We start from the raw sequence: 27,500 nt of genomic DNA, 5'->3' as shown, positions 1-27,500 counted from the left end.
ATTACATACACACACACACACGCACACACAAACTGTGTTTTATATATATAGATATATATATATATAGATATATATATATATAGATATATATATACAGTGAAACCTTGACTTACGAGTTTAATTCGTTCTGTGACCGAGCTCGTAGCTCAATTTGCTCGTTTCTCAAATTAAATTTCCCCATTAAAATGAATTGAAATGCTATTAATCCGTTCCAGTCCCCCAAAAACCACACCAATTTTTTTTGTTACGTGTTTTTAAATAAGAAAAATGTACTTTATCTATCTATAATTCCAGTAATCTCTGTATGTCTGTATGTCTGTGACCGCTGTTTCTCGACAACCACGGGTCCGATATACTTGAAACTTGCCAGGTATATTGCTGGGGACCCGAGGATGTGCCTTTTCAAGGTTTCATATTAATCGGACAAGTAGTTACCGAGCTATGTCCAAAAAACGATTCAACCAATCAGAGAGCAGCGAGTTATCACGTGTGCCGAACGTGGCGAACAGACTCTGCCTCGGACGGCACATTTGAGAGCGTATTCATTTATTTCACGTTTTTTTTTTTTTTTTTTTTTTTTTTTTTTTTTTTTTTTTTGTATACAAGATCGAGGCTCGTGAAAGAGCGAACATTTATCACACAGAAAGACAAACAGACACATAAAACAAATAACATCGGGAGCGGTAGACAAGATGGGGAGAGAGGGGGAAGGACACAAACACAACATTTGAGAGCAGGGACCGAGAGACATGGAGACATCGAGAGATCTGTGGGAGGGAGAGGGCTTTGGGGGGGGAGGCATGTGAAGGGGGGGGAGGCATGTGAAGGGGGGGAGGCATGTGAAGGGGGGAGGCATGTGAAGGGGGGGGGTGGGAGAGGTATAAACATATGGACACTGCCAGGATTTCCAGGAAATAAGTTGGAATTTCAAACAAGGTGGATCTGGGGTGAATTAGTGGGGGTAGAAAAGATCAAGGTTATGGATGGGGGAAGATAAGAGATGGTGGTGAACAGCTGTTTTAAAGACCTGGAGGGAGGAGAGGGATTGAAGGGAGTGTGGGAGTTTGTTCCACAGGCGGGAGAAAAGAGGAATGAAAGAGTGAAGGTGAGCAGAGAGCCGAGATTTCGGCAGTTTAACCATCAGAGGGTTGCTGGCAGATCTTGTGCGACCTGTAGGAATATTTGGGGGACAGAGCACAGAGAGAGCTGGGGGAGCAAGGCCGGAGAGGAGTCGGTAGAAGACAGAAAGACCACCTACCTGCCTGCGGTGAGTGAGTGAAAGGCCCTCAGAGATAGCTTCATCGCGGGAGATTCCAATGATTTTGAAAGCTTTGGATTCAACAGCGTGAAGCCGAGCCAGGTGTGAGGCAGGAGCACCAGCCCATAGGGGAGAACAGTATTCCATTGAGCTGCGGATGAAAGCCTTGTATGTGGTGAGGAGCTCAGGTGTGCCGAGGAAGGACTTCGCACGACGGAGGATGCCCAGTCGGCGACTGGCTTTGGAGGCCAGCTTGGAAATGTGGTTTTCCCAAGAAAGATCATGGCAGATAGTGAGACCCAAAAGCTTGAGTGACAGAACTTCTTGGAGAGGATTGTTGAGAAAGTAGATGGGAGGGTTGTCCAGTCGATCTTTTCGGAGAGACATAGTAAGAGAGTGAGATTTGGCAGGATTGAAAGACATGTTCCACTTGTTTGACCAGTCTGTGATTTTGTCCAGGTCTTCAGAGAGTGAGGAGGCTGCAGACTGCCGATCTGAGGGAAGAGGAATGGAGCGGCAGAGAGTGGAGTCATCAGCAAAGAGATAGAGAGGATTTTCCAGAGAGTCAGAGAGATCATTGATAAAGACCAGAAAAAGCACAGGGCCCAGCACACTTCCTTGGGGAACTCCAGCCTGAACAGGAAGGGGAGATGAGAGAAATCCATTCAGGGCCACACGTTGACTACGACCAGAGAGGAAGTCCGCAAGCCATGCATGGAGATTTCCATGGATACCATAGGAGGAGAGTTTGGTGAGCAGAGCTGGGTGCCAGACCGTATCAAAGGCCCTTGATATGTCAAGGGAGACAGCTCTGATTTCCTGTTTGGCATTGAGGACCTCCATCCATTGTTGAGACAGCAGAAGCAGCATGTCCAGAGTAGAGTGACCTGGTCTGAAACCAAATTGATGATCAGAGATCAAGCCATTGGAGAAGAGGAAAGATTTCATATCCGAAGCAATGATGGATTCCATGACTTTGCTGATAATTGGGAGCAGGCTGATTGGTCTGTAGTTGCAAGGATCTGTTTTTGCACCTTTTTTGTGTAAAGCGGTAATGTTAGCTGATTTCCAGGATGCTGGCAGATGACCTTGAGCAAAAGATAGGGTGAAAAGAACAGAGAGAGGGTGAGATAGAGCGGCAGAGCAGGATTTTAGGACCCGTGGGCTGATGCCGTCTGGTCCAGTTGCAGAATCAGAGTCGAGGTTTGACAAAAACTCCTCCACCTTGTCAGGAGAGAAGGACACAGAGTCCAGGAGCAGTTGGGTTCGACTGGGAAAGGTGGGAACAGAGAGAGATGGGTTTGGGACTAAGGATTTCGAGGCGAACACAGAGTTGAGGCATTCGGCTTTGTCACGTGCGATGTCAACTGTGTGGCCATTTGAGGTAAGGGAGGGGATGGAGGGGGAACAAACACCAGAAACGGATTTGACCAGACGCCACCAGGATTTGGAGGAAGGAGACAGGTTTGAGAGTTCATTCTTGAGTGAGGAGAGATAGTGCTTCCTGGCACTCCTGAGGGTAGACACACACTTGTTCCGAGCTTGGTGGAAGGAACTGAGATTTCCTTCAGTTGGATTAGCCTTCCAAGAGGCAAAGGCAAGTTGTTTCAGGGCAACTGCCTCACCACAAGATTCAGTGTACCATGGACGGGAGGAAGGGTAAGACAATTGAAGGCGAGATGGGATAAATCTGTGCATGAGAGAGATCAGTTTGCTTTGGAAGAATTCCCAGGAAGAATTGATGTCAGAGGCAGTGGAGATGGGAGACCAATCCAGACGATTGATGGCTGCTTGAAGACCGTCCCAGTCGGCCTGAGTGAAATGCCAGACTCGCCGACGCTGAGGAGGCTCTCTGAGAATGGCCAGAGAGATGTCCACTTTGACAAGCACATGATCAGAAGAACCGATTGGAGCAGAAGAAGAGCAGCAGACATTAGCAGGGAAGTTTGTCATAACCAAGTCTAGAAGAGAAGATACTCCATTGGCTGAGATCCGGGTCGGGAAATTGACAGATTGTGTCAATCCCAGTGAGTCACAGAAGTCCTTTGCAGAGGTGCCATGACTAGTGAGAGAGGAACCCACACCCAACCAGGTGGCATGATGACAGTTGAAGTCACCACATATGAGGAAGAGAGAGTTGGGATGAGTGGATAGAAGTTGGTCCATGTTGTCAGACAGTGAAATGTAGATGGAGTCATCACTGTTTGGGGGACGGTACAGAACACATATGAACAAAAGGTGGGAGCGGAGAGGAAGCCGTAACCAGAGGTACTCCTGCGGGTGAGGAGGAATGAGAGCAGTGCAAGGAGAGTGAGGAAGAGAGTTTTTGACAAAGATAGCCACCCCACCACCAGGCCGAGGCTCAGGTCTATCATACCGGAGGAGGGAGTAACCAGGAAGAGATATTAAGGAATCAGAGACATCTTGAAGGAGGAAAGTCTCTGTTAAGCAGATCAAGTCTGGATTGTCAGAAGCAACCTGTATGGAGAGATCAGTCAGGTTTGAGCGGAGGCCCCGGATGTTTGAGGTCCATACCGTTAATGAAGAGAGAGGGGGAGCATCGGGTACAGGACAGGGGAGGGGAGGAGTAGGGTAAGATGAAGGATGAGAGGGGGAGGTAGGGAGAGCAGTTGATAGTGTTTCAGATGTTGCAGAAGAGTTCCAAGAAAGGGAAGGATGAGGAGGATGAAAGGTTTGCTGGTGAAGGGATGCGGCACAGTGAGGGGTTGTTTGAGGGGGGGCAGAGGAAAGTAGAAGGTTTGGGGGGGTGGAGGTATGAGATAGAAGGGAGACGAAGTGGGGAGGAGGCAGCTTGGAGGAGGTGGGGGGAGGAGAGAGAATTGGAGAGGAATGGTATGGGGGGAGAATTGAAAGGGAGGGATTGGGGGGGAATTTTGAAGGGGAGGAGTGAGGGGGGAGTTTAGGAGGGGAGGGGCAAGGGGGGAGTTTTGGAGGGGAGGGGCAAGGGGGGAGGTTTGGAGGGAAGGGGAAAGGGGGGAGATCAGGAGTGGAGGGGCAAGGGGGGAGATTAGGAGGGGAGGGGCAAAGGGGAAGTTTAGGAGGGGAAGGGCAAGGGGGGAGTTTAAGAGTGGAGGGGCAAGGGGGAAGTTTCGGAGTGTAGGTGCAAGGGGGGGGATTTGGATGGGAGGGGCAAGAGGGGAGTTTAGAAAGTGGATGATTAATGAAAGACGAACATTGATAACAAATTGGGTTTGTTGTGATCTTCAAGTTAGCAATCCGGTTCAGGATGATGGAGGAGGGATGGAATGAATGTGAATTTAGACCATGTAGTGAGGGAGACGTATAAGATATTGAATTTCTTTTTTTTGAAGTGGAATGAGTTGGAGAGGAACTTGAGAAAAGCCTTTTAAATAGGAAGAAAAACAGCGTGTTGTAATATACCACTGAATAAAAAACAGAAGGGGAAAGGTTGAACATATTTAAAAATATTTAAACAGAACTATGAACAATCTTATATGCACAAAAATACCAACGGGGGGGAGAGCCGAGAGGGACCACCACGAGTCACGTGAACAGGGCAAACGGTGGATGGCAAGGAGATAATGGGGGTGGGGCGAACAGCACACCTGGACAGAAAATACAGGATGAGACAACAGTACACGTGGAGAAAATAAAATAAATGTTTTTGGTTTTTTTTTGTTTTTTTGGGGGGGTGGGGGGGGGTGGGGATTTAGAACGTTAGACAGTATTATGTTCGGGGTAGAAGGGAAAAAACCAAGAGCCAAGCAAAACACACTTAAGTTAACAAAACACCGACGGGGGTACAACTACAAGGCCACACACGAGGAGCAGAACACGATTAATTAATTACGAGTTACAGGAAAATCAAACCAAAACTAACTGTAATCAAACAATATCACATGGACGATAAAATAACGAATTGAAATTTGACAATCTATCTGGGGAAATGGGGGAGAAACACGTGGTCGAAGAAACGAACGAACGAATAAGAACGAATAAACGAATGAGCACAGAGAAGGTAGTCTCCTTTTTTTGTTTTTTTGGAGTTGAGATTTACACAAGGAAGTAGGCTTTGGGGTGGAAAGACTGCGAAAACAGAGAACGAAAGTTATTGGATCACAAACGACAGGCGCTGAGAGAAAACCAAAGCCTCAAGGTTGTACAGTGCACACTGTACAGGGCCTCGAGACGACACGAATTAACGCGATTTTCAATACAGGTATGAAAGATTTGCACCGAAAAATCTTTGACGGGACAACATACGTACATACACTATAAAAGAAATACAGTTATAACGAAAATACAAATTGGAACAATGACTTAACTTCGATTTCGATGGAGAGCGTGGAGACCTGCGAAAAAAACGAACCGTCGCCAGCAAGACCGGAGACGTTGGCAAACTATGTTGGCGTTAAACTATGTTTTACAACTAATTAAAACTAATTTGCGATTCATTCGCTTTCCTGCGCGTTTGTGCACGCTATGGCGATTTCTTTACCAAACTCCGCAAGCCGTTCGCTTTGGACCAAACCATTTCATGTAAATAGAGGGGGGGGGATTGTCACCGTACTCGCAAGCCTTTCGCTTTGGACCAAACCATTTCATGTAAATAGAGGGGGGGGGATTGTCACCGTACTCGCAAGCCGTTCGCTTTGGACCAAACCATTTCATGTAAATAGAGGGGGGGGGGATTGTCACCGTACTCGCAAGCCGTTCGCTTTGGCTTTGCGAATGGACCAAACCATTTCATGTAAATAGAGGGGGGGGGATATAATTTTAGATATATATATAGTACGGGCATGCCCTAGTAAATAACAAATAATGTATAAACAAGCACGACCTCGTATATACTGTACGTAATAAAAGAGAATGTAAAGAAATAAACTGGTTTTACTAAGTGTATTTACCGTTATATACGTCCTCCTCGGCATCTTTTTCCAGAAGAGCCCTGTCTCGTCACACTTGAAGATTTGCTGGGGGATGTATCCTTCGGCTTCTATCAGTTCAGCAAAAGTTATAATAAAATCTTCAGCTGCCTTCACATCCGAGCTTGCTGCCTCACCATGCCTGACGACGGAGTGAATGCCGGTCCTCTTCTTAAAATTATCAAACCATCCCCGACTGGCTTTGAATGACTCTTCCGATGCCTCGTCCGTTGATGTTCCCGCCGTCTGCTGCACCAAATCCCCGTAAATGTCTCGTGCCTTCTCACAGATGATGCTCTCGGTCACGGTATCTCCTGCGAGCTGCTTCTCCGTCAACCACACAAACAACAACTTCTCCATCTCTTCATGGACAAAGGTCCGGAGCTTTGAAATAATCTTAACGCCCTTGGCTGGCGTTATAGCCTTTATCGACTCCTTCTGCTTCAAAATCATACACATCGTAGAAGTACTACGATCGTACTGCCTCGCCAAGTCGACAACACGCACACCTCGCTCATGTTTTTCGACGATTACGTGTTTTATATCCAAGCTCGCTCGCTCGTAACTCAGATCTCGGCTCGCATCACAAAGCAAAAAATCGACCGAGCGACGGCTCGTATCTCGGAAAACTCGTAAGTTGGTGCACTCGTAAGTCAAGGTTTCACTGTATATGTGTGTGTGTGTGTGTGTGTGTGTGTGTGTGTGTGCGCGCGCGCGCGTGCGTGCGTGCGTGCGTGTGTGTGTGTGTGTGTGTGTGTGTATATATATATATGTGTGTGTGTGTGTATATATATATATGGACGGGACCAAAGTTGATACAGCTCGAGCACTTTCGTGCCATGTGGTGATCATAACTACCAAGATTGGTGAATTTCTACACAAGCGTTTAAAAGGTGAAAGCGTGACGGGCAATCAGACAGACAGAGCTGATTATAATAGGTCCCCATTTTTTTTTTAAATGCGTAGGGATAGCCAGATGGGGTAACTTATCAGTATTTTTGATTCTTTGTGTGTGTGCGCTGCAAAATAAAGCGTACTTGGTCATTTCATCTTCAATGTGCTTCTTGATCACGTCTTCACTGGCAGAGCGATCCAACTTCACCAATGGATGTAATTTCATCTCGGAGCATATCATCCGAGGTTCCTGGTGGGATAAGACTGTAATCAAAGTAGTGCACTGGCGCCAATCAGGATGTCGCTTAAAATGGACAAGTTTTCAAGTATCAATGGTAACAAAGAATTGGAAAATAATCTCTATTTATTCCTGAAACTTGTTCATCATTTAAACCTACCACTCACCATTAACTTTGGAACATTTCCAACTTAACCATCCATCGCTCTTTACCAAAGAACATCTGTCTTGCAAATTACTCGACTCTCCATCCTATTCACTGAGGTTTCACAATCCAGGCCAGGTAATCATTTTGAAAAGGTTCATAACACTTAATAATTGGGCAAACTTGTCCCGAACCAATGGGAAATTTCACTAACTGTCATCTTATCACAACCAATTTTAACTTTTGTTATTAAAATACATTTTGATACGCAAAACAACAACCAAAGCGAAGTCGATGCATGCCATCGCAAATCTCCATGCTTCCCAACTAAGGAATAGTTTAAAGATGGCAAATAGTTCCACCAGGAATGACTCAATATCAAAGAAGAATATAAAATTTTGAGTAAAAACATCTGTTTTCACCCCGTGAAATCAAGTTACCACTCCCTCGGGCATGAATAAGGGGTCAAATTAAAATATCATTAAACATTTCACGTGTGCCAGAATGTAAATGTATACACAAAGTTTCATTTAAAAATAGTATTAGAATGTGCCAGTAATTGGATTTTTCGGTATTAGACCTTTGGACCCCGTGGGCAGGGCCAAAGATTTATGTAGCTCTTGCACCTTTGTTCCATGTGGTGATCATAACTCCTAAGTTTGGTGAATTTCTGCCCAACCGTTTATGAGGAAATAGCATAACGAACAAACAGAAATAGCAGATTACAATATCCACACATTTTTAGCTCACCTGGAACGCGGTTCCAGAGGAGCTTATACGATGTAGAGTCCGTCAGTCAGTCCATCAGTCTGTAAACACTTGCAACTTCTTATCTGAAACTGCTCATGGGATTGTGACCAAACTTGGAACAAATTATATTTGGTATGTTGCAACTCAAGTTTGTTCATGGCATTAAAAATAAAATAAAATTCGGGTTCTGGGGGGTTTCCTGGGAAGGGGGGGGGGGGTTGGGAGGGGGGGTTTCACTCCCCAAAATATGAATTTGCCTTTTCTCCTGAAACTACACACACAATTCCAATGAAACTTAAACACAACCTTCATCCCCTGTGATGTACCAAAGTTTGTTCCTGGCATTAAATAAAAATCGGGCCCCCCTATCGGTGTCTATGGAGGGGGGGGGGGGGTCTATGTATTTTTTTGTAAATGTAAATACATAAAAAATATGTATTTTTTTGTTTGTTTAAAGTCTTATGATTATGTTAATAATAATAATAATAATAATTCATTTATTTTGTATTGCGCTTTTCATGAAGCCCAAAGGCGCTTTGACAGAGTGCAAAACATAATGCACAACAAAACATGAAAACAACAATTGCAAAAAGACAAGAATCAATAGGGAAATATTTAAAGCAAAAGGAGGGAGAAGGAGAAGTGATAGTCAGGGGTTAAATGCTGTGGGTTGAATGTTGAATGCAGTGCTGAACAGGTGGGTCTTGAGTGATGTTTTGAATGTGGTGAGTGAGGAGGAGTCTGATGGTGTGAGGTAGTGAGTTCCAGAGGGTGGGAGCAGCGATGGAGAAGGCCCTGTCCCCCCAGGATCTGAATTTGGTCCGGATGGGGGGGGGGGGGGTCAGGAGGTTGGTACCAGCAGAGCGGAGGTTGCGGGTGGGAGTGTGTCTGGAGAGGTCAGCCAGGTAGGATGGGGCCAGGTTATGGAGGGCTTTGTAGGTCAAGAGGAGGATTTTGTACTGGATTCTCTGGGAGATGGGGAGCCAGTGAAGCTTGTAAAGGACGGGGGTGATGTGGTCACGGGTCCGGGAATGGGTGAGTAGACGGGCAGCGGAGTTCTGAATGTATTGGAGTTTATTGGTGATTGTTGAGGGTGAACCATAGAGGAGGCTATTGCAGTAGTCCAGACGGGAGGTGATGAAGGCGTGGATGAGGGTTTCTGCAGCCGTGGAGGAGAGGGATGAGCGGAGACGGGCGATGTTTTTCAGGTGAAAGAAGGCTGTCTTTGTGATCTGTTTAGTGTATTTGTCGAAGGAGAGGGTTTGGTCAAAGATGACGCCAAGATTCCGGATGAGAGGGGAGGTGGATACTGGGATACCGTCGATGTTGAGGGCAAAGTTATGGGTGGATTTTGTGAGCGTTTTTGGGCCAATGATGATTTCAGATTTATCACAGGTAAGTTTGAGGAAGTTGATTTGAAGCCAGGATTTTATTTCAGAGATGCAGTTTGTCAGGATAGAGTGGGTGTCGGTGGAGACGGACTTGGTGGAGATGAAAAGCTGGATGTCATCGGCGAAGCAGTGGAAAACCTGCACACATGTTAGTATGATTCTACATGCTGCCCTGTCTTCTAGCAAGCATTGAAATTGGTTTAAAATACCTTTAGTCAGTGCAGTATACTGTTTATACTACCAGGTGAGCACCAGGGGTATTGGCCCTATTTTTATTTCCTAAAAGTGTGGGGATAATTATTACTTTTTTTGGAAATTGCAGCATTATTCATGCACCAACATGTTTTGCATTCATTTTGTCTGTTTTGAAATCTCATTCAAGTGGAAATCCTGTCAGATTGGGTCATGACTGTACCTGCTGGACGAGAATCTCTCCCCCGGCAGCAAAAACATCCGTCGTATGATGACCCTGAAGCCGAATTTCTTTTATGGAACCGTACACAATGGGTACAGTCCTTGAAGTTTTCACCTGCACACAAACGCATTCATTGCACCCAAGAACACTGACCTTTCCATGCACCACTATCTAAAACAGGATCATGCCTCGACAGCCCAAACGTTCAGCTGGCATATCATCAAACATCCAGACTCTACGAGAAGAGGAAGTAAATTGTGAGGAGAGAAAAAAAAACTTCAAGAAAAAGAATGAAGGAAGAGGAGGAGGTAGAAACTACAATTTTTCAAACATAACTTATCGATGACCAATAAGGAGGAAAATCTTCTGACGTTACCTGGTGTTGGCTTAGCGGTTAGGGTGCCGGCTTGGGATCCTAGGATCCTGGGTTCGAATCCCGGTCGATTGCTAAATTAACACCAGGGGGGTTGACTCAGCCTGTCATCCTTCCGAGGTCGGCAAATTGAGTACCAGCTTGCTGGGATGAATGATCCTGGTGTGTACCCCAGTTTAGAATAGGTACACCGTATCCCTGCGCATCGTAAGAGGCGACTAAGGGTTGGCGCCAGGAAGGGCATCCGGCCATAAAAACATTGCCTCAAACAGGGAACCATGATTGTCATGGGGCCTGCAAGGCTAACCCCTGCTCTAGCGGGGGAAATGGCCTTAAAACGATCATTCATTCATTGTTACCTACCTTTCTTGTTCAATGGTAAACATGACTTTGTTGTATCAAACCAGTCTATGATGCAGGTCCTATGCCACCAAAAAAAACTACTCTCTTGATACACAAACTACTCGGCGACGAGCAATAGGCGACGTTCAGAGAACACCTCGTCCTGGCACAGTCTTGAGAAAAAGAACATGGGAAGGGTCTTTGGAACTCTTGCTTTCTGTTTCCCAGCACGATCTATATTTCCTACATCCGGGCGCAATTTTGTCTGAATCTCTATATTCCCCAACACAAAGTACGAGACGCAAATTTGATTGGTCAAGATGGCATACAATTTTGTCCAAGTACTGCCAAACAGGTAAAAGTGCCAACAAAGCAATTTATGTTCGACAGTGTTCAAGTATAATAACTGAATAATTCAAACGAGAAAGGCACTCGGTAGAGCGCATACCTCCGCCAGGCTGAACAGTTTTTGTTATCCCACTGATAGGCCGGATCTGGATTCGGACATGAAACAAGATCTAATCGGCTTGTTCTCATCACTTAACCAACTCATCCACCAAGTTTCGTCACAACTCGTCCATAACCTTTTCAAATATCATGTTATATATCGCTTTTAGCCCAATCTCTCGATGGTGAAGAATCACTTGAAAATTTAATAATTCTCATATCCGAATCCATATTCAGATCTTCAGCAAAATCGAAACGATTCGTCCTTTACACACACACACACAATCTGTCCACCAAGTTTCGTCCAAATCCGTCCATAACTTTTTTTAAATATCATGTTATATATCACTTTTGGCCCGATCTCTCAATGGTGAAGAATCACTTGAAAATTTAATAATTCTCATATCCAAATCCATAATCGGATCTTCACAAAGATCAAATTAATTCATCCTCGTCGCACACCCAACCTCTCCACCAAGTTTCATCCAAATCCGTCCATAACTTTTTGAGATATCGTGCTATGTATCGGTTTTAACCCAATCACTCAAGAGGTGAAGAATCACTTAAATATTATACTAGCCGGATCCGGATCTTCACCAAAATCTAATCATTTAGTCCGTGTCACATACCCAACCTCTCCGCCAAATGTCGTCCCAATCCGTCTACAACTTTTTGAGATAGCTTGTTCACAAGCAAACACAAAACATAACCTTCCATGTGTTCCACCTTGTGTTAAACCTTCAATCCACCTTCTGTGGTGGAGGTAATAAGATAAAAGTTTAGATGTTGTAGAATTTATTTTTCTGAAAGTTGATGCAGTATCTTTTACACCACGTTATCTAACACGTTCAATTCATTATTCGTGCCTGTTTTTTTGTGTCTTTTATAACGTCCTGAAAAACAGTTTCCTGTTCGGAATAATTTCAAATTTTCTTGACTACCAAACAGGTAGACAGACTAATACAATTACCTTACCCCCTCTGTGCACATGCATGTTCAGGAACCGATTCTGTACAATTTGCCAAATTCAGAGCCAAAGTACAGGTTCGTGTTCCGATTCATGTACTACAGTGTAAAAATATACAATTCATGTACCTGTGCCTCCTTCCATGCTGCCTATTTCTAGTCTGAATAAGATACGTTTTCCAAACTACACTAGCTTCTTCTTCAAAATAAACGATGAAAATTATTTCAATAAAATGGACAACAATTTTCCGATAACCCAGAATATGGCGGAACATATCAGATGAGGAAACTCATGATGACAGGACACCCACCCCATGCTCACCAGTTGATCAACTGCATACTTCTGGTGATCCCAAATAATATATTTGAACAGGGTGAAAGCAGGATCACTGATCCCAGAAGGACGGCTTGGACCCAGAAATTGGATCTGCTTGTCATGCTTCTGATGACATTCGCGCAGCCAGTTGTAGAACTCACGGTTAATGTTCATACGTTGCACCTGGAAGTGAAGGTAATATGCAGTACCACAATGTATTCTCTATGGCTAAAGGTGGCAGCGGTGCAATATTAAGCAGCGAAGGAAAACATAGCAATGAGAAACGTGGCAAAGGAAATGGCAACCATATGATAGCAGACCTGCCCATTTATGATACGGGTATAGAGCAGATTCTTCTCTTTCAGGCGATGCTCAAGGTCGATGAAGGTAAGCTTGTTTGTGCTGACCAGGAACGTATCGTCCGTAAACAACACACCTGATATGCGTTTGTAGCACTCAAATGGAACTGACAAGTGTTTCTTCTTTGGCGAACACCATGGAAATCTGCCAGACAAACAGAAGGAGAGCGAGGGCGAGAATGAGAGCGAGAGCGAGAGCGAGAGCGAGAGCTAAATGTGTAAATGGTCTGTGTAAAAATAAATTAATAAAGGCAGCAAGCCAAAAGCAAAAATCATTCTGAACACATCACAGATTATTCAGCAGATCCTTTCACCCAAGACTGGGAAATGAGTGACAGGATACCTTATAGGTAGCAGATCGGCCCTCAGGCAGTGCAGCCTGGTGTAAGTTTGATTCTTATCCATATATATATATATATATATATATATATATATATATATTATATATATATATTGTTGCGGATATGAGATTGGCCTCCATCCATATCCGCTTGTAAATATTCCCCTATTTCCCCAATACTTCCCAACTATCCCCAATCCCCCATTCCCTAGTCCCATTGTCTGTAAACAACACTCTGTAGACCCGACCTCCCTCTATTTCCCCCATTAAATGTCGCATCCAGGTCCACCGCATCTCACGTAGACAACTATAGGACATCTTGCTAGTTATTCTTAGTCTATGTCAGTTAAGGACTCGTTTCCATTAATTCTGACTCTTCGTTGCACCAGAATGTGATTGTATGGCACCGTTAGAAAGTTTAGGACCTCCCAATACCTCCCCGCAGCTCTTCCTCATGGTACAACAACAACAACAACAACAACAGCGGCGGCGGCGCGGGGAGTGTGCGTCCTCACTCCGGCTTGGTTAGCCGCCATTGAACATGTGCTCCGACGGGGTTACCACGCAGGGGCTCGCTGTCCGCTCCTCGTCAAGGGCGGAGCCCGGTAACCCCCCGCACCCAATAGAAGCGGCGGACCGATTCCATCTGGGGCGGAGACAACGAGCCGAGGGCGTGTCACTCCCCGCTGGGCATGCGCAGGAAGAAGGAGGTGACGTCAGATGCGCCCTCAGCTTGGAGAGAGAAGACGCCACCTCCGAGCGCTGAAATACCTCCCCGCATCTCTGGACCGGACCGTGTTGATTCTGCCCCTGAGCCAAGGTGCACCTTGTGCTATCGACTGCCTGTCCTTCCCTGCCATCAATCCCCGTGTAAGTCAGTCTTGTCCCGTTTGTCTGTGGTCTGTCGGGGATAGATAAGACTGTGTCTAAGTGCCCATCTTTTCTGTGCTTTACCTCTTACCGTGTAATCTACCCGTTTCTGCATCACCAATTATATCCTCCTCCGGAGGTCTTGAGAACTGTACCCCCTTGTGTCGTTTCATTAATCCCAGCCGTTGTGTCCTTTCCTTCAACGTCGGGCGGGATCGGGTTCTAATCGGGGAGTAACTGTTCGGACGCGGTAATACCAAACCGCTCGGTAAACTAACATCTAAAACCGCGTCTGTAACAATTGGTGTCGAGGAGTGAGATCGGACCCGAAGCGCACTTCACGCGCTCGAAATTATTAACGGCGAAATTTGATTTTGTTTTACAAAAATAAAAACCCGAATTTTGAAAGTCGCGCTATGGCGGATCAAGACGGCTGGGTTCCGGTAGAGGAGAGTGAGGCAGGGTCGATCCAGGACCAAATTGAGGGACATGAGGGACATGAGGAGAGCGAAGCAGTGAGGGCGGCAGGTTCGCAAAATGGCGTCCTCACGCATGAGGTTGCGGGCGCGCAAAATGGCGCCTCGCACATAGCTACGGCGGCCGCACCCGCTGCACAAGTGGGAGGGATGGCCCAAATGCAGGCCCTCATGGAGCAATTTATGGCGCAAATGCAGGCGTCCCTCAAACTGCAGAGTGAGCAATTGGGGGTAATGGGAAACCAAATGGGGGTAATGAGGGACGAAGCGAGGGGTACCGGTGAGGGGTTAGACAATAATTTTAAGGGATTAGACAAGAAATTTGGGAAGTTAGACGACAAATTTGAGGGGTTAGACAACGGGATAAAAGAGGTCAAAAATGGGTTAATGGGGGTAGAAAACAGAATGGCCGCTCAAGAGAATCAAATGGAAGGGATGCAAAAGGGGTTAGAGGGGTTAGAAAACAGTATGGAAGGCAAATTGAGGGACTTGAGGGACCAAGCGGAAAGGGAAGTTAAACAAATGGGGCAGCAGATAGAGGGGGTCAGAATGGGGGTAGAAACTAAATTGGATGCTCACAGGGAGGAAATGGAGCAGATGAGGGTGGCATCTGGGCAGGAGATGCAAGTGATGGGAGAAGAGATCAGAAGAGGTGTGAGTGAGGAGGTCGGAGGAGTGCGCGAGGAGGTGAGGCACTGTAGGGAGCGCATGGAGAAGGAGGTGAGAAAGGGGACTGTAAAATTGCAAGGTGGTATAGAGGAGTTGACGCTGGGAGTAGAACAACTGACAGAGGGACAAAAAGACCTAACGGACCAGGTAAAGAAGAACACAGCGGTAATAGGAGGGTTAAAAGCGACACAAAATGACCTAAAAAAATGACGTGATAGCGACACAGAGGCAATGTCAGATGGTACGTGAGGGACTGACAATGAGGTTGGACGAGGTGGTAGAGGTAATGGAGACGAAGGACCGGCAGGTGAGGACGCACATGGAAACGGTCAAGGTAGCCTTAGAGGACGAGCTTGAGGAGACGTACCGGGAAATAAAAGAGGTGAAGCAGAAATTAGAAGAAGTGGAAGAAGGGGTGAGCGAAATTAAGAAGCGACGGAGAGGGGATAAGAAAGAGATAAAAGAGGAGATAAAAGAATTGGTCCAAAGTCTGTGTTCGGATCGTGATGATGTGCTCATTAACCGGATGAGGGATTCGCAGGTGATGGAGGAGAAGCGAAGAGGAAGAGGACCCGGTGTAAGTGGTGACCAATATGGTCGTGCGTATGATGCGCCAGGTGATTTAAGAAGCTTGGGGGTCGAGATGGACCCGGGTGTTCGTGAGAGGCCGTTGGTGAAGTGTGCGACAGGTCTGTCTGGTGTGCGAAAAAGGAGGTGTGCGAGAAAGTCCGACTCTGGGGTGTGTGAGGACAAAGTGCGTGCCAAGGAGTGAGGGTGCTGGCGAGAGTGAGTCGGTCGTAGCGCGTGTGCGAGGGAGCACATGGAAGCGCGTAGTGAGGAGTGTTACGGAGGGTGTAAAGGGAGAATGCACGCCTGTGGTGAGTGTTACAGAGGATGTAACGGGAGAGGGTGTGCGAGAAAGATGTGTGACGGACAGGTGCATGGGGAAAGAGTGCGCTGTCAAAAGTAAGGAAGAGTGTACACCTGTGGTGAGTGTTACAGAGGGTGTAACGGGAGAGTGTGCGCGAGAAAGGTGTGTAACGGACGGGTGCATGAGGAAAGAGTGCGCTGTCGAGAGTAAGGGTGAGTGCGCTGTCAAGAGTGGAGGTGAGAGTAGTAAGAGTGCCACAGAGCGTGAGTTGGTTGTGACAGGTGAGAAAGGAAGCACACCTGGAATGGTAGAGCGTGTGTGGGAATGCACGCTGGAATTGGTAGTGAGGCACGTAGTTGGGTGTGCGAGTGAGGGCACACCTGTGATTGTCACAGAGGAGGTGACCGAGGAAGGGGCGCGAAGAGGTGTGTTGGTGAGGTGTGCGACCAACGAATGTGTGCCAAGGTGTTCGGTGGTCAGGTGTGTGACCAAGGCTGTGAGTGGAATGAGTGTACCTGGGTGTGTTAGAGAAGGTACGACGAAGAACATGGAAACGGCTGGAGGTATGAGCAAGAAAGGGGTAGCGTATGCATGTAAGCATGCAGGTGAAGCATCAACGGTAACCGGGTTAGAGGTTAGAACGACTTATAGCCGAATCGGGCCCTCGGTGCGTGCCGGGCTTCGCGTGCCGCGAGAACCAGCGGGGATCCGAACCACGGCGGTTTCGAAAGAACCGCCGTACGCGAGCCACGCTGTGCCTCGCTTGGAACGGCCGCGTCCGGGCTCCACTAGGCGGAGCGGGCAGCCCGATAGGAAGGGTCGTCATGGCGACCACTTTTTGTTGAGACGTGCCGGCAGGTCGAGATCGGGACATTGGATGGCTCCACGCCAAGGTGGTGCGTGGGGTCTCGGGCCGGGTAAGCCCCCGTCCCTGCCCCGAATGCGGGACGTATCCAGCCGCTGGCACCAAACAACCCGCATTCATGGCTTGGCTGTACGAAGCCGGGCTGTTGACGTGAATTGGCGCACCGAGAGGCATTAGTGAGTAGACTGTAATGATGAGGATAGTGGTCTGGACCCGAAATTTAAAAAACAAAATTTGATGATTGGCAAAGGATTGGCAGAGTGATTGGTAATGGTAGTGATTGGCAGATGATTGGCAAATTTTTGATTGGCTGAAATTTGGTGAGCAAAATTGGTAGTGGAACGTCCCCGATGTGGTGGGATGGCAACTCTGTCATCCCTCACAATGTGGGGCAAATGCGCAATAGTTTATGGGGTGTATGGCAGTGAAAACTAGCCCGGGTGGGTTAGGTTATATTGTGTGTAGGGATCTAGCGAAGATGACATTAGGTAACGTTAAGATTAGTCAGTGACTGATACCTGTAGTGGGGACGCAGGTAGTTTAGTGTGGATGATAATGACGTGGGAGCGCAATAGTTTAAAGGGACGACTGGGAAGCGCAAGTTTCAGAGGGGAGTAGTTAGATGAGATGATGCTGTGTCAGAACTGGACAGGTGTGTGGAGCAGTGAGGGAGTAGTGAGTGTTGTGGATCAGCGCGAATGCGCGTGGGGAGAGAAGGGTGCAGGTGGCACCAGGTGTGAGAGCACAGGTGTGCAAGTACAGGTGTGTGGAATATATGGAGCAGAGAATGAGTGGTGTGGAGAGAGTTGGAGTAAGTGGTACGGAGTGGTGTGCATGGTGCGAAGGCGTGGATGGGGGAAGAGTGGACCCCTTTCACGAGTACCCGGGGCGGGTAGTGTAAGTGTTAGGTAGAGGGTATAGGTAAATTGTGGTTGGATATTGGCATTTGTGGTGCGGTTGCAGAATGGTATTGTGGATGGGTGCATTAGTGTTGTGGAAATGGCTGGGCGTGTAGCCTGTTAGTGTGTGTAGTTGGTTTGGGCACTCCACCACTGTGAGGATGTCGGCCAGGTGAGGCCGCAGGTGGGCTCTGGGAGCCGTTAGTGTCAGTGGGTGCCTGAGGATCCCGGGTGTGGATCGGGCCGCCCGTGCCAGAGAGGGCACTGAGGGGGTGAGAGTGCGAGAGGGCCTTCCCCAGTTAGTTAGGTTAGGGTGAGGAGCAGGTAAGCTCGGGTGGCAACTACAGTGGTGGAGGTGTGCAGGTGGGTAGACCTGCTGGGAGAGCTACACGTCGCAGCCCAGAAATTGTGCGAAGGCACCGGGAGATGAATCGGGGGGAGTGAGACCCCAAATTGAGAAGCACCACAGTTTGGTCAATGGGAATTGGTTTTTAGAACCCATAGTGTAAGTTGGCCAATGGATTGGCAGGGAAAGACCCCGGGTAATGTAAAGTTGTTAAAGTCATTTAGGAAATAGTTAGGATTGATGAACCTGTCGCACCATACGCAGCCACTTACCTGAGGTGAGGATGATGACTCCACACCTGTGTTTCTTTGTTTTGTGTTGCAGGAAGTGAGAATTGCTGTTGGATTTCTGAGACGCATCACGACGTGGATGAGACATTGGGGTGATTCCATCTCTCCCTCCTTAGGAGGGACTGATGATGAATTGGTGATGGCAAATTTTGATGAGAGTTGGAAATGGCAAATTTGATTGGTTAGGAGGGAGAGAAGACGAATTTGGTTTATGGGAGGAACGGGGAAGACAGTAGGGACGTTTGTTGATGTGTAAAGTAGATGTTTATGGGTAGTGTTGTGTTTTGTGGATACAGTAAGGGGTAAGGGAGGGGCAATGTAGGTTACCTGGTGGGAGGGGGGGGGGCATACGGTAGGAACGTACCTGTCTCACCTGGTTCCCATGTGCCCCCAGTGTGCATTACCTTATATTGCGTGCACTTTTGCGCCCTTACCACCTTACTCACTTGTCTTATTTTTGTCTCCCACCTCCGAGGATCTGGCTTTGGGGCAGAGAGAGAGGAGAGAGAGGTGCTGGCTCTGCAGTTGTGGGCCTGCACTTTCGCTGCTTGCTGCCTGGATCGATACACCATATGGACCGCAATTTTGGTGGCCGCCCACAATGGACCGCAGTTCTTTTGCGGGCAAGCACCACCCGTTGATGGACCTCTGGGTCAACGTGGCACCTATGCCATACAGGTGAACCACTTATAGTTGACCCCCCTGACGGCCACAGTTTAGAAATGGACGCGGTTGGCGCCTTTCTTTATTTCTAAAGAAGCCAGAAGGCCAAGGCACTCCAAGAAGGCAAGACCAGCGGCAGAACATCGGCCGGCTGCGACACCACCGGTGACTATGAACACTTTATTGGTGCACCGGATGGTGCTGACTGTACATGATGGGGTGGTGCTTTTGGTGCTTGGATGGGGTGCTCTGCACATTATTAAAGGCCGTAAGGCCACAGGGCACTCGTGGGTTGGTGTATCGATGCTGGCATGCGTGCTCTCTCTCTATGCATAACATCTGCATGTGTTCCTCAAAGAACAGGTCCTGGATCGTAGTGTAAATATCAGTGTAGTCTTGTATAAATGATGCTCCCTACCGGCTGTATGTTTAGTTTGAGGATTCTTTCCGCGATTCGGTTATCCTGTGGGTGTGTTTCTGTGAGGAGAAGGGTGCAACGTCGCAGGGGGACATATTTACTCATTTGTGAACATCTGTAAAACTGTCGCACTCAGGGTTGAGTTAATAGTAGAGGGAACTACATCTGAGTGCCACACTAAAGTAAGTAAAAATTTATCGGGTCGGGGCGCCCCGAGGTAGAGAAGGGTGCAATGTTGCGGATATGAGATTGGCCTCCATCCATATCCGCTTGTAAATATTCCCCTATTTCCCCAATACTTCCCAACTATCCCCAATCCCCCATTCCCTAGTCCCATTGTCTGTAAACAACACTCTGTAGACCCGACCTCCCCCTATTTCCCCCATTAAATGTCGCATCCAGGTCCACCGCATCTCACGTAGACAACTATAGGACATCTTGCTAGTTATTCTTAGTCTATGTCAGTTAAGGACTCGTTTCCATTAATTCTGACTCTTCGTTGCACCAGAATGTGATTGTATGGCACCGTTAGAAAGTTTAGGACCTCCCAATACCTCCCCGCAGCTCTTCCTCATGGTACAACAACAACAACAACAACAACAGCGGCGGCGGCGCGGGGAGTGTGCGTCCTCACTCCGGCTTGGTTAGCCGCCATTGAACATGTGCTCCGACGGGGTTACCACGCAGGGGCTCGCTGTCCGCTCCTCGTCAAGGGTGGAGCCCGGTAACCCCCCGCACCCAATAGAAGCGGCGGACCGATTCCATCTGGGGCGGAGACAACGAGCCGAGGGCGTGTCACTCCCCGCTGGGCATGCGCAGGAAGAAGGAGGTGACGTCAGATGCGCCCTCAGCTTGGAGAGAGAAGACGCCACCTCCGAGCGCTGAAATACCTCCCCGCATCTCTGGACCGGACCGTGTTGATTCTGCCCCTGAGCCAAGGTGCACCTTGTGCTATCGACTGCCTGTCCTTCCCTGCCATCAATCCCCGTGTAAGTCAGTCTTGTCCCGTTTGTCTGTGGTCTGTCGGGGATAGATAAGACTGTGTCTAAGTGCCCATCTTTTCTGTGCTTTACCTCTTACCGTGTAATCTACCCGTTTCTGCATCACCAATTATATCCTCCTCCGGAGGTCTTGAGAACTGTACCCCCTTGTGTCGTTTCATTAATCCCAGCCGTTGTGTCCTTTCCTTCATTGATTTAGCATAGCGCGATTTGGTCAACGTCGGGCGGGATCGGGTTCTAATCGGGGAGTAACTGTTCGGACGTGGTTATACCAAACCGCTCGGTAAACTAACATCTAAAACCGCGTCTGTAACAATATATATATATATACATACATACATACATATATATATATATATATATATATATATATATATATATATATATATATATATATATATATATATACATACATATATATATACATACATATATATATACATACATATATATATATATACATATATATATATATACATATATATATATATACATACATATATATATACATACATATATATATATATACATATATATATATATACATACATATATATATATATATACATATATATATATATATACATATATATATATATACATACATATATATATATATACATATATATATATATATATATATATATACATATATATACATATATATATATATACATATATATATATATATATATACATATATATATATATATATATATATACATATATATACATATATATATATATATACATATATATACATATATATATATATACATACATATATATATATATATATATATATACATACATATATATATATATACATACATATATATATATACATATATACATATATATACATATATATATATATACATACATATATATATATATACATACATATATATATATACATATATATACATATATATACATATATATATATATACATACATATATATATATATACATACATATATATATATACATATATACATATATATACATATATATATATATACATACATATATATATATATACATACATATATATATATACATATATATATACATATATATATATACATATATACATATATATATATACATATATACATACATATACATATATACATACATATATATTGTTGTGGATATGAGGACTGCATATATTTTTTTTTATTGTGTGCTGTATGATTATTATTATTGTTGTTGTGCTGTGCCTCCTGCCTCCGGAGCTGTGTAAGATCAAAAGGGCGTCCCATAGTCCACAAGCATACACGTCAGCCAATCATAGGATATTCATGTTCGATAGTTATATCTTATTCTGTGTTTTAAGATAAGGCTGTGTCTCCCATTAATTGAAATACTCCATTGCACCAGTGAAAGAGAATAGATCCCCTTCCATTCCCATCCCCAAAAATCCCCATTTCCTTCACATGCCCCCTTTCGTGATTGCCGACCCTCGATTGCCATATTACATCCCCTCTCGTCATTGCTGAGCCTCGATTCCCAATCACCTCCCCTCCAATAACCGCCATTGACCACGAGGCTCGAGTCAGGGAAGAAAGGCGTGTCTCCACCTCGTCAGAGGAGGGGAGGGGCGCGCCCGCCCGTCGTCGTCCGGGGCGGAGCCCGAGGGTCGCGCGACCAACCAGGGCCGCGGTGAGTGACCCGGTAGGCGTGCCCTCGGAGTCGGCGGCTTGATTTCGCTGGAGGTGATAAAAGCGACTGTAAGGGACTGCTTTATCAGAGAGGCCTTGGAGATGAGCATGAGATGAGAAGAGAAGAGAAGAAGAAAGAGAGTTGCAAGGAGTTGGTCACAGTCGGTTGCCAGAGAGAGAAGTCGGTGGTGAGGAGTGAGAGAAGCAAGAAAGAGTTGAGGGTTGAGGGACCAGACCAGTGAGACAAGTCCTGGGAACGCAGCGGACGGAGGCCGCCGCAGCCGCGACACCCGACCGCCAAAGGGGGCCTGAACGGCGGTTCGGAGCAGGGCCAAAACGGAACGGCGGCTGCTGAACGCGCCGGTTGTGCTGCAAGACCCCCCCCCCTTGGACCTTTCCTCTCCCGCCAGCCATCCACCTTCTGCCCTCCCTGGCATTCCCCGTGTGAGTCGTCTTTGTTTGTTCTGTCCTGGGTAATAAGTTAAGTCTGTAGATAAGCTAAATTTGCACTGTGTCACATGCGTCTTGTACTTGTAAATAAACTGAATTGCTTTTTGTTGCTTGTGTGTAAATAGTAGGAATAAATTTAGTAGTATTTCCAACCTGTTTGTCTTCATTTTCCTCTTTGCATTGCGTCGTTTTCGTCTTTTCCCTCATTGAGCAGCTGGGGTGCGATACGGCCAAAGTCTGGGTGAATCGGGTGAGTTTTGTTAGGTCGCGGTTCTAAACCACCGCTCGGTCTATAACATCTAACCGCGATCTATAACAATTGGTAGTCAGGAGATGGGATTCGAACCTGGGACTAAATTTATTTAGCCCAAATTTTGGACACCAATTGTGTTAGTACGATAACAATTGGTGTCGGGGAGTGAGATCGACCCGGAGCGCGCTTCACGCGCTCAAAATTATAAAATACCGAAATTTGTTTTTTTTTTAAAGCAAAACTCGAATTTTGAAATCGCGCCATGGCTGTTCAAGGCGACGGGATGCCGGTGGGAGAGATAGACGGGGTAGAATCGACCCAGGACTTAGGAAAAAAAATGGTGGAGGAGAGTAAAGAAGGTGTGGTTGAGGGTGTATCAGGTGCACAAAATGGCAGCCTCGCGCACGTGGTTGAGGGGGCAGCTGCGGCCGCACCCTTTGTACAACCAACGGTGGTCCAAATGCAAGCCTTCATGGCGCAATTCGCCGAGATGCTGAGAAACGTGGAGAGATTGAGTACTAAAATGGATGCTCGGGGAAACCAAATTGAAGCAATAACCAACAGAATGGGTGACCGCATGCAAAAATGTGGAGAGACCATGGATCGCATGGTGGGCGAAAGGGTCCCAGGGGTGCACAAGGAAGTAACGCGGGTCGAGAAGCGCTGGTTGAGCGAAGCGGAGGAAAGCACGGGTACAATGACGGGGGTAGAAATCGCGACCCGGGGCTTGGAAAAGCCGGCGACCGATGAGGTAGAGGGAATTTTATTAAAGCCAACGGTCGCCGAGGAGAATAAAGAAAAAGCAGAAGTGGGCATTGAAATTGAAGAGATGACGGAGGTAGCCCGGGAATTGCAGGGAGAAATGGATAATGTACAAAGTCTGTGTTCAAATCATGATGAGGTGCTCACTAACCAAATAAAAAGTTTGCAGGTGGCAGAGGAGGTGCGACGAGGTACGGAGGTGAGTGGCAATGTACATGATGTGAGGGGAGATTCAGTCGGCTTGGGGATTGGTTTGGATCCGGGTGTTCGTGAAAGGCCGTTGGTGAGGTGTGTGACAGGACAGGTGTGCGAAAAAAGAGGTGTGCGAGAATGTCCGACCATGGGGTGTGTGAGGAAAAAGTGCACGCCGAGGAGTGAGTGTGCCGTCAAGAGTGAGTTGGTCGAAGCGCGTGTGCGAGGGAGCACAGGGAAGCGCGGTGTGGTGAGTGTTACGGAGGAAGTAACGAAAAAGTGTGCGCGGGAGGACGCGCGAGAAAGGTGTGTAACGGACGGGTGCATGGGGAAAGCGCATGCTGTCAAGAGTAAGGGAGAATGCATGCCTGAGGTGAGTGTTACGGAGGAAGTAACGAAAAAGTGTGCGCGGGAGGACGCGCGAGAAAGGTGTGTAACGGACGGGTGCATGGGGAAAGCGCATGCTGTCAAGAGTAAGGGAGAATGCATGCCTGTGGTGAGTGTTACGGAGGAAGTAACGAAAAAGTGTGCGCGGGAGGACGCGCGAGAAAGGTGTGTAACGGACGGGTGCATGGGGAAAGCGCATGCTGTCAAGAGTAAGGGAGAATGCATGCCTGTGGTGAGTGTTACGGAGGAAGTAACGAAAAAGTGTGCGCGGGAGGATGCGCGAGAAAGGTGTGTAACGGACGGGTGCATGGGGAAAGCGCATGCTGTCAAGAGTAAGGGAGAATGCATGCCTGTGGTGAGTGTTACGGAGGAAGTAACGAAAAAGTGTGCGCGGGAGGACGCGCGAGAAAGGTGTGTAACGGACGGGTGCATGGGGAAAGCGCATGCTGTCAAGAGTAAGGGAGAATGCATGCCTGTGGTGAGTGTTACGGAGGAAGTAACGAAGAAGTGTGCGCGGGAGGATGCGCGAGAAAGGTGTGTAACGGACGGGTGCATGGGGAAAGCGCATGCTGTCAAGAGTAAGGGTGAGTGCGCGACCGAGAGTGGAGGTGAGAGTAGTGAGAGTGAAACGGAGCGTGAGTTGGTTGTGGCAGGTGAGCGAGGATGTACACCTGGAATAGAAGGATGCACACCTGGAATGGTAGAGCGTGTGTGGGAAGGCACATTTGAGTTGGTAGTGAGGCACGTGGTTGGGTGTGCGGGTGAGAGCACACCTGTGATCGTCACAAAGGAGGTGACCGAGAAAGGGGCGCGAAGCGGTGTATTGGTGAGGTGTGCGAGCAACGAATGTGTGCCAAAGTGTTCGGTGGTCAGGTGTGTGACCAAGTCGGTGAGCGGAATGAGTGTACCGAGGTGTGAAAGAAAAGGTACGAGGAGAATGGGAACGGCTGCATGTATGAGCAAGAAAGAGGTAGCGTATGCATGTAGGCCTGCAGGTGAAGCGTCGACGGTAACCGGGTTAAAGGTTAGGTCGACTTTTAGCCGGATCGGGCCCTCGGTGCGTGCCGGGCTTCGCGTGCCGCGAGAACCAGCGGAGATCCGAGCCACGGCGGGTTCGAAAGGACCGCCGTGCGCGATCCACGCTGGGCCTCGCGTGGAGCGGCCGCGTCCGGGCTCCACTAGGCGGAGCGGGCGGCTGGATAGGAAGGGTCGTCATGGCGACCACTTTCTATTGAGACGTGCCGGCAGGTCGAGATCGGGACATTGGATGGCTCCACGCCGAAGTGGTGCATGGGATCTCGGCCCGGGTAAGCCTCCGTCCCTGCCCCGAATGCGGGACGTATCCAGCCGCTGGCACAAAACGACCCGCGTTCATTGCTCGGCTGTACGAAGCCGGGCTGTAGATGTGAATTGGCGCACCGAGAGGATGTAATAAGTAGACGGGTGATGGTGATAGTGATAGTGATTTAAAACGAAATTTAGAAAAGTGAATGGAATTGGCAGTAAATGGAAAATTATTGAATTGTTGGATTTGGACGAACAAAATTAATAGTGAAAGACCCCCGATGTGGTGGGATGGCAAATCCACCATCCCTCACAGGTGGGGCAAAGGAGCACTAGATTATGGGGTGTATGGCAGTGAAAACTAGCCCGGGTGGGTTAGGATATGGTGTGTAGGGATCTAGCGAAGATTGACATTAGGTAACGTTAAGTTTAGTTAGTGACTGATACCTGTAGTGGGGACGCAGGTAGATTAGTATGGATGATAATGACGTGGGAGCGCAATAGTTTAAAGGGACGACTGGGAAGCGCAAGTTTCAGAGGGGAGAAGTTAGCTGAGATGATGCCGTGTGTGTGAGGATTGAACAGGTGAGAATGGAACAGGTGTGATTGCACAGGTGTGCAACTGAACAGGTGTGTGGAGCAGTGTATGAGTGAGTGATGGTGATGTGTGTTGCGTTGACCAACTGGTCCAGAAAGAGGAGGAGGGTGCAGGTGGCACCAGGTGAGATTGCACAGGTGTGCAACGACAGGTGAATGAAAGACAGGTGTATGGAATAAATGGTATGGAGTATTGGAATGGATGGTCGTGGAGTGAGTATGGTGGAAATTGTGGAGTGGAGTGGATGGTGCGAAGGTGTGAATGGGGGAAGAGTGGACCCCCATCACGGATACCCGGGGCGGGTAGTGTAAGTGTTAGGTAGAGGGTACAGGTAAATTGTGGTTGGATATTGGCATCTGTGGTGCGGGTGAAAGAATGGTCTGTGGATGGGTGCATTAGTGTTGTGGAAATGGCTGGGCGTGTAGCCTGTTAGTGTGTGTAGTTGTTTGAGCACTCCACCACTGTGAGGATGTCGGCCAGGTGAGGCCGCAGGTGGGCTCTGGGAGCCGGTAGTAGTTGTTGTGGATGGGGCCCGAGGATCCGGAGGACGGACCCGGGTAGCCCAGTGCCAGAGGGCACCATGGGGTGACAGAGCCAGGAGAGGGGCTGCCCCCAGTTAGATAGGTTAGGGTGAGGAGCTAGGTAAGCTCGGGTGGCAACTACAGTGGTGGAGGTGTGCAGGTGGGTAGACCTGTTGGGAGAGCTACACGTCGCGGCCCAGAAATTGTGGGAGGGCACCGGGAGATGAATCGGGGGAGTGAGACCCCAAATTGAAAAGCACCACAGTTTGGCCAATGGGAATTGGTTTTTTAGAACCCATAGTGTAAGAGGGCCAATGGTTTGGCCGGAGAAAGACCCCGGGTAGTGTAAAGTGTGTTAAAGTCATTTAGAGGATAGTTAGGATGAAGGATCTCCTCGCACCATCTGCACCCACTCACCGGAGGTGACAGGTAACTCCACACCATGCCATGTTGTATTATTTTTTATTGTGCAAATGTTTGGAATGTGAGACGCATCATGACGTGGGTGTGACATTGTGCTTTGATGTTCCATCTCTGCCTCCTTATGAGGATTGATGATGAATTGATGATGGCAAATTTTTGAAGTAGAGGGATTGTGGTGACGAATTTGATATAGGGGAAATATGGGGAAGACGTGACAGTAGTGACGAATTGGTAATGTGTAGGTTTTGTACATATGGGGTAAGGGCAAGGGTGGGCTAGGTAACAGGGGGGTGACGTACGGTAGTGACGAGCTTTCTCACTTCGCCCTCCGTACGCATTTCGCCTTGCATTGCCTTTTTAATGTGTACCCTTGAGACCTTACCCCTCGCTCATCTGTCTTGTCCCCCCTTTTTGTCTCCCACATGAGGACCTGAGCGCCGTTGGGCGCCGAGGG

General features: G+C 47.4%; 1 protein-coding gene across 1 annotated transcript in view; it reads right to left on the bottom strand.

Moving 5' to 3' along the window:
• SMCHD1 (structural maintenance of chromosomes flexible hinge domain containing 1) overlaps positions 1-27,500 on the bottom strand; it is a 238,536-nt gene that overhangs the window by 148,503 nt on the left and 62,533 nt on the right. The window contains exons 6-9 of the mRNA XM_078777400.1: positions 12,763-12,946; positions 12,449-12,625; positions 9,999-10,112; positions 7,203-7,309 (exon numbers count right to left, since the gene is read on the bottom strand). Of these exons, the coding sequence (XP_078633526.1) occupies positions 7,203-7,309; positions 9,999-10,112; positions 12,449-12,625; positions 12,763-12,946 (582 nt within the window). The remainder of the gene's footprint in view (positions 1-7,202; positions 7,310-9,998; positions 10,113-12,448; positions 12,626-12,762; positions 12,947-27,500) is intronic.

The sequence above is a fragment of the Myxine glutinosa genome, chromosome 5 (genome assembly GCF_964187855.1).
Source record: "Myxine glutinosa chromosome 5, kmMyxGlut1.1, whole genome shotgun sequence".
Lineage (NCBI taxonomy): Eukaryota > Metazoa > Chordata > Myxini > Myxiniformes > Myxinidae > Myxine > Myxine glutinosa.
Note: the sequence above shows the minus strand (reverse complement) of the source record. Positions and strands in the feature narration are given on the sequence as shown.